Here is a 10,705-nt window from a genome sequence, read left to right on the forward strand (position 1 = left end):
ACTCGATCCAGGGACTCCAGGATCATGACCTGAGCCGAAGGCAGTCGCTTAACCAACTGAGCCACCCAGGCGCCCTAGTTCTTTTCTTTAACTAGTCTTAATACCTTAAAAACTGCAGTAGGATTCTTGGTATAGATCTCTATACAAAAGTTAATCCCAATCAAGAATTTTGATGGAATTACTGTGCAGTTCAGTTAATACTGCTTTAGAATTCATCATAGGGGACAGTGTTTTATACAAATAAATCTGAAGGATAAATTTCCCAAGAAGAAGTAAGATTGTAATAGTTGTATCACCTTCATAGCTGCTTTTTTCCCTCTCTTCCCATTATTTCCAACAATGTTTTCCACAGATTTGTTTTTTATGTTTATTTCAGAATTGTAAAATGTGCTTTATGGATGTTTAAATAATTTCTCTGGAATTAAGGGAGGACAAGAACCAGGCTGTGGCCAGTTGTATTGTGTTCTTCTTCCTACAGCTGTTAAGCAGTTCCTGATGTTCTCATCTGAAGTGGCTGTTCGTGGCATCCCATTCAACCTGTCTGCCCAGGAAGATGTCATAGTTCCAGTGACAGGAAATCCTTCTTTCTTTGTTGGGATTGATTTTGATGCCCAGGAGAACACTATCTTCTTTTCAGATACATCAAAAGACATGATTTATAAACAAAATATCAACGGCACAGGTGAGAATACATTAAGAAAGTTTTTTGCACGGTTTGTCCATTTTTTAGTAATAATACTAATAATTTGCTCGCTAGAACTTACTTTGCTTGCTAAATACTTACAGTTCAGGAAAAGAAATCCATTGCTTTTCTCATGACTTTAGTTAAAACAAACACTTCCTTTAAGAGTGTATTTTTAACAATGAGAAATATTAACATTGAAGAAGCTGACATTACATAAAAGGAGAGTCAAGTGTATGAAAGTCAGTAATTGGTTAATTGACTAGAGGGTGTTCCTCATGTTCAAACAGCCAGATGACACCTCTTGAGGGATGTGGGGCTTGAAATAATAATAATTAAAAAAAAACCCCATGAATTATATGGAAATATGGATTTACTATGTTTTCAGTTGATTGGGATTCTGTTAATATCTTCATAATCATCACAGAAAGATAAATTATGGTCACACTTTATACTGGATACTTTACTGAATGATGGCACAACTCAGTATTTTGATTTTATAACCTACTGGAGAATTTTACATTGAAAGAGGAATTAATACTGATTCTTTTCAGACGGGGGGAATACTTCCAAAGTCATTCTATGAAGCCAGCATTACTTTGATATCAAAACCAGATTAGAATACCGTAAGAAAAGAAAACCATAGACCAATACCTCTGATAAATATCGATGCAAGAATTCTCAACAAGATATTGCAAACAGAATTCAAGAACACATTAAAAGGATTATAGACTATGACCAAGTGGGATTCATCCCTGGATGTAAGGATGGTTCAATATATGCAAATCAATAAATGTAACATATCACATCAGTAAAATGAAAGATAAAATCACATAATCATCTCAATCGATGCAGAAAAAACATTTGACAAAATAAAACATACTTTCATGATAAAAAAACTCTTAACAGAGTGGGTATAAAAGAAACATACCTCAGTATAATAAAGGCCATGTACAACATACACACAGCTAACATTATACTTAATGGAGAGCAATTGAAGGCATTTTCCCTAAGATCAAGAACAAGGCAAGGATGCCCTCTGTCACCACTCCTATTCAATATAGTACTGGAAGTACTAGCTAGAGCAATTAAGCAAGACAAAGAAGTAAAAAGCATCCAAATCAGAAAGGAAGAAATAAAAAAGTAGTTATTTGCTGATGATATGATCCCATATATATATAGAAAATCCCAAAGGATCAGTCAAGAGCTTTTGGAATTAATAATTTCCATAAAGTGGCAGGACACAACTACAGAAATCAGTTGCATTTCCTTTACCCTAAATGATGAATCATCCAAAAAAGACATAAAACCATTCCATTCACAATAGCATCAAAAACAATAAAATATTTAGAAATAAATTTAACCAACAGTGGAAGATCTGTACAATGAAAACCACAAAACTTAGATGAAAGAAATTGAAGACGACACAAACAAATGGAAAAATATCCCATGTTCATGGACTGGAAGAATTAATATTGTTAAAATGGTCATACTACCCAAAGTCATTTACAAATTCAGTGCAATCCCCATCAAATTACCAAAGGCATTCCTCACGGAAATAGAAGAAACAATCCTAAAATTTGTATGGAACCATAAAAGACCCTTAATAGCCAGACCAATCCTGAGGAAACAGAACAAGGCGGGAGGTATCATACTTCCAGATTTAAAACTATACTACAAATTAAAAAAAAAAAAAACCTATACTACAAAGCAATAGTAATAAAAACGGTATGATATGGGCACAAAAATAGATACATCGTAGAAGAGTGGCCAGAAGTAGTGGAAAATAGCCCAGAAATAGACCCCAGCATATATAGTCAACTAATATTTGAGAGGAGATTCAAAAATAACCAATGGGAAAAGGATAGTCTCTTCAACAAATGGTGCTGGGAAAACTGGAGAAATACATGTAATACAATGAAATTGGACCCCTATTTCACATAAGTCACAAAAAAATTAACCAAAATAGATCAAAGGCTTAAAAAACTGATACCTGATACCATAAAACTCCCAGAAGAAAATGTAGGGAAGAAGTTCATCAATACTGGTCTTGGCAATAATTTTTTGCACATGATGTCAAGCACAAACAACAACAACAATAACAATCAACAAATGAGACTGCATCAAACGCTTTTCTGCACAGCAAAAAAACAAAATGAGAAGACAACCTAAGGAATGGGAGAAGATAATTGCAAACTATATATTAGATAAGGGGGTCAATATCCAAAATACATAAAGAACTCAGTCTAGCTCAATAAAAACAAAAAACAACAAAAATCTAATTAAAAAGTGGACAGAAGAACCAAATAGACATTTTCTCAAATGGGACATCAAAATGACCTATAGATACATGAAAAGATGCGCAACATCAATAATCATTAGGTAAACGCAAATCAAAACTATAACGAGATATCACCTGATACCAGTCAGAATGGCTAATATCAAAAAAAACAAGAAATAACAAATGTTGGTGAAGATGTGGAGAAAAGGGAACTCTGATGCATTATTGGTAGGAATGTAAATTGGTGCAGCTGCTGTGGAAAATAGTATGAAGTTTCCTCAAAAAATTAAAAAGAGAAATACCATATGATCCAGTAATTCCACTACTAATATTTGCCTAAAGAAAATGAAAAAATGAAAAATAATTTGAAAAGATACATGCACCCCTATTTGTTGCCGCCTTATTTACAATAGCTAAATTATGGAAACAGCCCAAGTGTCCATCAATAGATGAATGGATAAAGAAGATGTGATATATATATATGTTACATATATTTATATATATATATACACACACACACAATGGAATAATACTCAGCTATAAAAAGAATGACCTTGTGCAATTTGCAACAACATGGATAGAGCTAGAGAGTATACTGTTAGGTGAAATAAGCCGGTCAGAGAAAGACAAATACCATGTGATTCACTCATATGTGGAATTTAAGAAACAGATGAACAAAGGAGAAAAACAGACTAAGTAAAAAATAGACTCTTAACTATAGAGAACAAATTGATGGTTACCAGAGATGGGTGGAGGGATGCATAAAATAAGTGAAGGGGATTAAGAGTACACTTACCTAGATGAGCACTAAGTAATACACAAAATTATTGAATCACTATATTGTACGTGTGAAATACAACAGTGTCTGTCAACTATACTGGAATTAAAAAAATTCATCTTCCTCTGTTTCCTTTTTCTTTGGGTTCCTTTTTTTTTTTTTAATTTCAATCCTTTTTTTCATGATGGAAGCTTTTTTCAAATTTCTGTGATTCTTGTTTAATTTTAAGGGCAAGTCTTTAAAAAAGCTACCAAAAGTTCTTTCTGTATGTATGAGCCTCATCATCTGGTGAACTTAAGCAGCTTTTCTGTTGGGGAGCTCCCAAACATTGATACTAGTAAATCGTTTGTAGAGTTAGTCATTTGTTATTAGTAGAGGTCTCCATTCTCCTTGGGGTGGGGAGTAAGACATGGTCAGGGTAGCTTGCTGTCTGTGTTCTAGGAGAAGTACAAGAGGACAGTGGGCCAAGGACCCTTCAGTTAATGAGTCACACAATCCCCCTGTATTCAGTTCTGTTCCATCCCAGTATTCCCATGTGCATTGTGGTATCTGTCCTTGAGCCCACAGCATCTCTGCATCAGTTCCTTCAGAGAAGACGATCTCTGATCTATTAGAGAGGTAGATGGAGGGGAGTGGCATAGATGCTCAGGATCTGAGAGGGACCTGGTGGTCTAATTGCTCTGGATACCAACTTTTAGCTAAGCCCCTTAGTTCCTCACCCTTGCGTTTCTCCTGGTACCTCTGAGAGCCAATATACTGAGGCTTCTGTGTGTGTGTGTGTATGTGTGTGTGTTCGGGGGGGGGTCTTCCTTCTGCTGGCACTGAGTTTGCAGCTCTCTCCCCTCTCTACCCCTCCAATCACTTTGTTTTCTAAACCATGGAAATCTCTTTTCTGCTGTCCCTGGACTGTCATTTTAAGAGTTTGGAAGGAAGAGGAGAAAACATGTGTGGTCAGTCTACTTTGAACCAGAATGCATCTTTTCTGGGGACCAGAGTTAGGTCCCCAGAGCTTGGAGAACTCCAGTCAGTCTTAGTTCTCACCAAAAGGCAGTCTTGGGCCTCCGAGCCCCACATAGGCTCAGTCTCCTACCGGCGTCTCACAGGTCAGCTCCCTTCTGCTTTGTTAAACTGGAATGCTCATCATGCTTTTTGTCAATGTCAAGTCTACATATTGAGCAAGTTACCTTTTAAAATATTCTATAGTCAGTGGTTAAACTTTCTATGCTTTGATGAGGGAGGTATTACGTTGCTGTTTTCCAGGGAGAGGAAGAAGTGTCGGTGAGCACATGTGTAGAAAATGAGTTGTCAGAAATCGGATTAAAGTCAAGATCAGCTGAATGAAGCGCTCAGGGAACTCAAGATATGCTCAAATCTCTCATTCTAAAAATTCAACCCACCTGCCAGTCCATGTGTCTCTCTAGTTACAGCTTGCTCTCTCCTTCATTTCATGGTTGGACTACATGTTCCTATTCTCACTTCTACGTTTGTACTTCTCACTTATTTCTCATTCCATCCCAGTTCGCCAACTATGTCACTTGAAACCCTTCTCATCGCGGTCACCTCCAGTCTCATTTCCTTCTCTTTCTTGGCCATTCTTTCTGGTGTTCTTTAACAGGTCTTTCCTTTTTTGCTTGTTTCCTAAACAACTGTGTTCCCTAATGTTCAACACTGGTTCTCTTCTTCATCTTCTGCATAACTTTGTGCCTTCCGTGTCTTTGATTAACTATTTAGATAGTGATTTACAAATCACTGTGGGGAGACTTATGATAGGGCATTTACTGAATGATTTTCCTCCTAATCTGGGGAATGAGGGAAAGATCAGGGAAGGCTCTTCAGTTGATGATATATATCTCCTTCTAAGCTCTCTAAGGTTCAGTCCCATAATGCCAGCTGCCTTTTGGATATCTCACCATATATCCCACCACCACCTCAAAACCAGTAAGTCTAAGTGGGCATCTGTACCCCATTTTTCACAGACCTCCTGCCTTAGCATAGAGCATGACCACTCTCCCTTCCCCTCTTATGCCCCCATTCCTCCCAGGATCTGGTGGTTACCTAAACTTCTCCCTTTCTTTTAGCCTCTATCGTTAACTCATTAACCTCTGAAACGTGGAGTTCTCAGTCTGTCTCCCTCTCACTTCCAAGCCTTTGCTTTCCTGTAGTACCCAATTCAGCGCTTCCTTTGGGAAACTTTTCCTCACCTTCACCTTACCATATGATTCATTTGGACTCTGTGTTTCATATCATTCTGTGCATACCTCTCTCATAAGACCCATTACTCTTTGATTTTGCCCCTTGGCCTAATTGCCTCCTCTTCTGTCTCTCACTTCATTATAAATCCCTTGAAGGCAGTGTCCACACTTCTTGCAAGATGCTTCACTTTTCTAGGACTCAGTTTCCTCATCTGCAAAATAGGGATACTGATAATACCTTTTTTTTTTTAAAGATTTTATTTATTTGCTTGAGAGAGAGCGAGAGCGCATAAGCAGAGGGAACTGCAGGCAGAGTTAGAAGCAAGCTCCCCACCGAGCAAGGAGTCCGATGCGGGACTTGATCCCAGAACCCTGGGATCATGACCTGAGCCGAAGGCAGATGCTTAACCGACTGAGCCACCCAGGTGCCCCCTAATAATACACTGATTGAACTATTGTAAGCGTTAATGAATCCATGTAAAATTCTTGGACCAGTTCCTGGCTTATAATTAGTATTCAATATAAGCTATTATTATTAATACTGTTAGCAATATTATGTTTCCTAAGTTTCTAGTATGGTGTCTAGCACAGAAAGGACTTTCTTTTTATAATTCACTAAGTAGATGAATGGAAAAAGCACTAAGATTGGTTTTCCTACTTCAAAAAAAGTGTTATCTTTTACTGTGACTCAGATTTTCTTTAGCAAAAACTAGGAAATAGAGAGGAAAAGACATAAAAATTTCACAAAGAGGAACGAGGTCTTTTTTTCTCCTGTACCCAGCTCTGATTTTCTTTTGGTATCTTCACTGGTCTTTTTAAAATGTGGCAACGTTGAGGTTTTTGAAAGGCTGTTGATAGAAGGTTGGGTCATCACACCTCAGAGATCCCCCCGCCAGTCGTACCTGGTGGTGTCAGCTTATCAAAGCTGTCTGTGGGTGGTGTTTGTGAATATGTGAACTCAGGTATCTTCTCTTCAGATGTTCTGCAATGAGAATTTCTTTTTTTTTTTTTTTTCCTGGAAGGTTGAACAAGGGAGTAAATGTAGGGCATACCACTTCTGGTTCTGTTTATCAGAATCATATCTGTTCTTTGAGATCCGAACTTTTGGGAATGGATAGATTCTAGGTTTATCTCATGTTGTTGCTTGGCAGTTTAGTTTTTTTTTTTTTTTTAAAGAATTCCATATGGGTTACTGAAATATGCTGTAACTCTGACACAATTTAAATATGCAGTAGTAGGAAAATGTATGTCATGAAGTATGCGTAGTTTAAACCTTGTCCATATTTCAACTTACAGGAAGAGAAATTCTCACTGCCAACAGGGTGGAAAGTGTTGAAAGTTTGACTTTTGACTGGATTTCAAAGAATCTCTATTGGACAGACGCTTCTTACAGGAGTATCAGTGTCATGAGGCTAGCTGATAAATTGAGACGTGCAATAATCCAGAATTTAAACAACCCACGATCAATTGTAGTTCATCCTATTGCTGGGTAAGTGTGTTCATGGTTTCCTGAAGAGCTTGCAACTGTATGTCTTTTAAAGTTATGGAAAAGTGATGCCACAGTTACTTGGCAAGTTCAGCAAATGTAAGATTGAACTATATAAATTGAAATCACCTTAAATTTTATCCCTTTAGCATAAGCTTAAGTAATCACTTTATCTCCTTGAAAACACTTTCTCCTTAGTTTCGGCTTTCCCAGTCTTCACTGAAGTGTGGGTTTTTTTCACTGAAGTGTGGGGTTTTTTTTTCACAATTGAAGAGGACCAACAATGTGATACAGATTCAGTAGAGAAGGATTGAATGTGCAGTGGAATTATCAGGAAAGGCTCAAATTCTTTCCCTGCTTTAATGTATTGATATAAAGCTTAGCAAAACTTGCTTAATCATTCAGTAGTTTTCAGAATAAAAAGTCTTTCAGACTACAGAATAAGTTTCATGTTTAACCATTCCATGATTGGTAGTGTCAGACAAGAAAGAACAGTTTATACTATTCTTTTTAAGTTCTTACCTTTCTAATTTAAATATGGTTAATAGCTAATATGTTTGTTTGGAACAAGTCTGAGCTGGGTAGTTGTACTTGAGTGGAATAAAAAAAAAAAAGAAAGAAAATGAGTGGGACTTCACTGAAGCCTAATTCATGGAGGGCACATAGTAAGCACTTTACATAATCTTGTCTAATTCAAAAGCTGGTTTGTGAGCCAGGTAGATAGACTACCTGTTAAGCAACAGTTAGGATTCAAATTCCAGGCCTACTTGACTACAAAAGCCTTTGTGTCAAAGAACTCTGTATGAGGCCTCTAGAATGCTTATTTTGTATTTAAATTTTCTGTTGTGAAATAATTGTAAGAAGCATTTAAAAACTGGTGATACTGGACTGGTGATACTATTAACAAGAAATTTTATTGCCCTGTAGAGAGTTGATTTTCTAATGAATTTATGTTAAACTAAGTCTTTGGCATTTGGTTTTGAAAAAGCTGTTAAATTCCTTTCCTACTGACTCCTTCATTTAAAAGAATATTAAGTAACATTTCAGAAAGTTAGTTTTGGAAAAGACTAATTTTAGTTTCTAAGGCTCACATGAAAGAGAATTTTTTTTTTCCCCTAGATTTTTCTTTTTGTCACTCCTCAGAATAAAAAAGCATGCCTTGGGTAGAGATTGTACAAGAGTTATGTTGATTTGGGTGCATTCTTCATCAGAGATGAAATGCTTTCCTGCAAATTGATCAATTCCTTGTGGAAGATGACTAAAGAGCTATCTAGTGTGTCATAGATGTTTAATCCAGAGAGGAAAGAGAGATTAAAATCAGTTTTCTTGCTCATAGTATATCATTTCATTTGAACAACTTTGGAGTATTTAAAATGTAACCCAGGGGTGCCTGGCTGGCTCAGTTGGTGGAGCGTGTGACTTAGTGTTGGGGTTGTAGGTTCGAGCTCCATGTTGGCTATAGGGATTCCTTAAAAAATAGAATCATAAAACTAACCCGAATTATGTCTTTTTAAAGAATCTACTTGGTGACAACAGTTTTAGGTCCTAGGTCTAGCGCAGTGGTTCTGTCCTCTGGATGCCCATTTTAATGCCATTTGTATTTGTGACTTTGGTTATATATAAAACCAAACTTTTAATTAAGAGATCAAAAAAATAAGAGTTAGATCAGTTGTATACTCAATCTGAATCTGCTTATTAAGGAGATTTTACTTTTTCTGTATAAGCCCGATAGCATATACAGAAAATGAAATTAGTTGTAGCAAGTCTCTGGAAAATCTGAGTTTGCGCTAGATCTCTCCAAGTCATGTATACTGTTCCAGTGTTAACATGTTTGATTTATTACCTCTTTTTTTTTAGGTACATATTCTTCACTGATTGGTTCCGTCCTGCTAAAATTATGAGAGCATGGTGTGATGGATCTAACCTTTTGCCGATAGTAAACACTACTCTTGGATGGCCCAATGGGTTGGCCATTGATTGGGGGTAAGTAGGAATCATCCCAAATTACTGAATTCCCCACTTACTGTGAAATAATTATGAAACAATGTGATGGAGTAAGGAAACAGGTACTACTTGCACTCAGATATTTTTACATCGATTGGTGCTGGGAGAAGGCTATAGAATGATACAAGGACACAAAGAACACAAACATAGTTGCCAACTTCTGCTGGGATGAAAACTAATGCATTCATGAATATTCTGAGGAAATCGATAGAGGAGGCAGAAGGATAGGACCTTTGGAAGGTAAGTATAGAGGAGGCAAGAACCACATCCCATTAGAAGTAGGATAGGGATTTGATGAAGTTCAGGTCATGTGTAATTTTCATAGAGGGCATCTTGAGGATAGTAAATCTTTGGTGTCAATCAACAAATGCATATTTGCATACACACACACACACACACTCTGGGAGAATTTTGAAGTATAAGAATTCTCAGGAAATTAATGATGTATCTAGGAATATAGGAAAAGGTAACAGGGTAAAAAAGCTTACACACATGAAATGCCAAAGTAGTTTATAGGAGAGATGAAAGAAATGTATTTAGCCTTTTAAACATGGCTTTCTTAACTTGTGGACTTAACCAGGAGAAAAATAAAATACCTAACTTGAAGAGAACAACATTTTAAGTTTTCTTTTTCTTTAAAGATTTTATTTATTTATTAGAGAGAGAGAGAGAGAGCATGAGCAGGGGGGAGGGGCAGTGTGAGAGGGAGAAGCAGACTCCCCACTGAGCAGGGAGACCCATGTGGGGCTTGATCCCAGGACCCTGAGATCATGACCTGAGCCAAAGGCAGATGCTTAACCAACTGAGCCACTCAGGCGCCCCCATTTTAAGTTTTCTAAGATAAATAATTAAAACTCACTTATCAAAGTACTGTATCTTTGGGGGGGCATAAAACTATTACATTTTTAATGAGTATAATTTAATTTTTAAAGAACTTTGTTTAATAAATGTTTCAACTGAACATACCATATGAATGCCCTCAGTGTAAAGGGTGCATTACTAGTTTCTGCATAACAGATAACTAAGTATTTTATCATTTTAGTGCTTTACGGTTGTACTGGGTAGATGCCTTTTTTGATAAAATCGAGCACAGCACCTTTGATGGTTTAGACAGAAGAAACCTGGGCCATATACAGCAGATGACTCATCCATTTGGACTTACTGTCTTTGAAGGTATGCTTTGAAGCAGTGGAAGTGTGTGTGTGTTGTTTCTATACTCTGCGAATTGTTAACAGTAGACTCATCCTCATTTGACAATCTCACACTTACAGAAAAGTTGGTT

The 10,705-nt window shown here is 36.9% G+C and overlaps 1 protein-coding gene across 1 annotated transcript in view; it reads left to right on the forward strand.

Annotated features, from left to right (window-relative positions):
* The window catches only part of LRP2 (LDL receptor related protein 2), a 199,144-nt gene that overhangs the window by 77,793 nt on the left and 110,646 nt on the right, over nt 1-10,705 (forward strand). The window contains exons 16-19 of the mRNA XM_081814243.1: nt 479-682; nt 7,230-7,422; nt 9,277-9,402; nt 10,466-10,596. Of these exons, the coding sequence (XP_081670369.1) occupies nt 479-682; nt 7,230-7,422; nt 9,277-9,402; nt 10,466-10,596 (654 nt within the window). The remainder of the gene's footprint in view (nt 1-478; nt 683-7,229; nt 7,423-9,276; nt 9,403-10,465; nt 10,597-10,705) is intronic.

Source organism: Leptonychotes weddellii, chromosome 3 (genome assembly GCF_054177405.1).
Source record: "Leptonychotes weddellii isolate Sample4059 chromosome 3, ASM5417740v2, whole genome shotgun sequence".
NCBI classification, from domain to species: domain Eukaryota; kingdom Metazoa; phylum Chordata; class Mammalia; order Carnivora; family Phocidae; genus Leptonychotes; species Leptonychotes weddellii.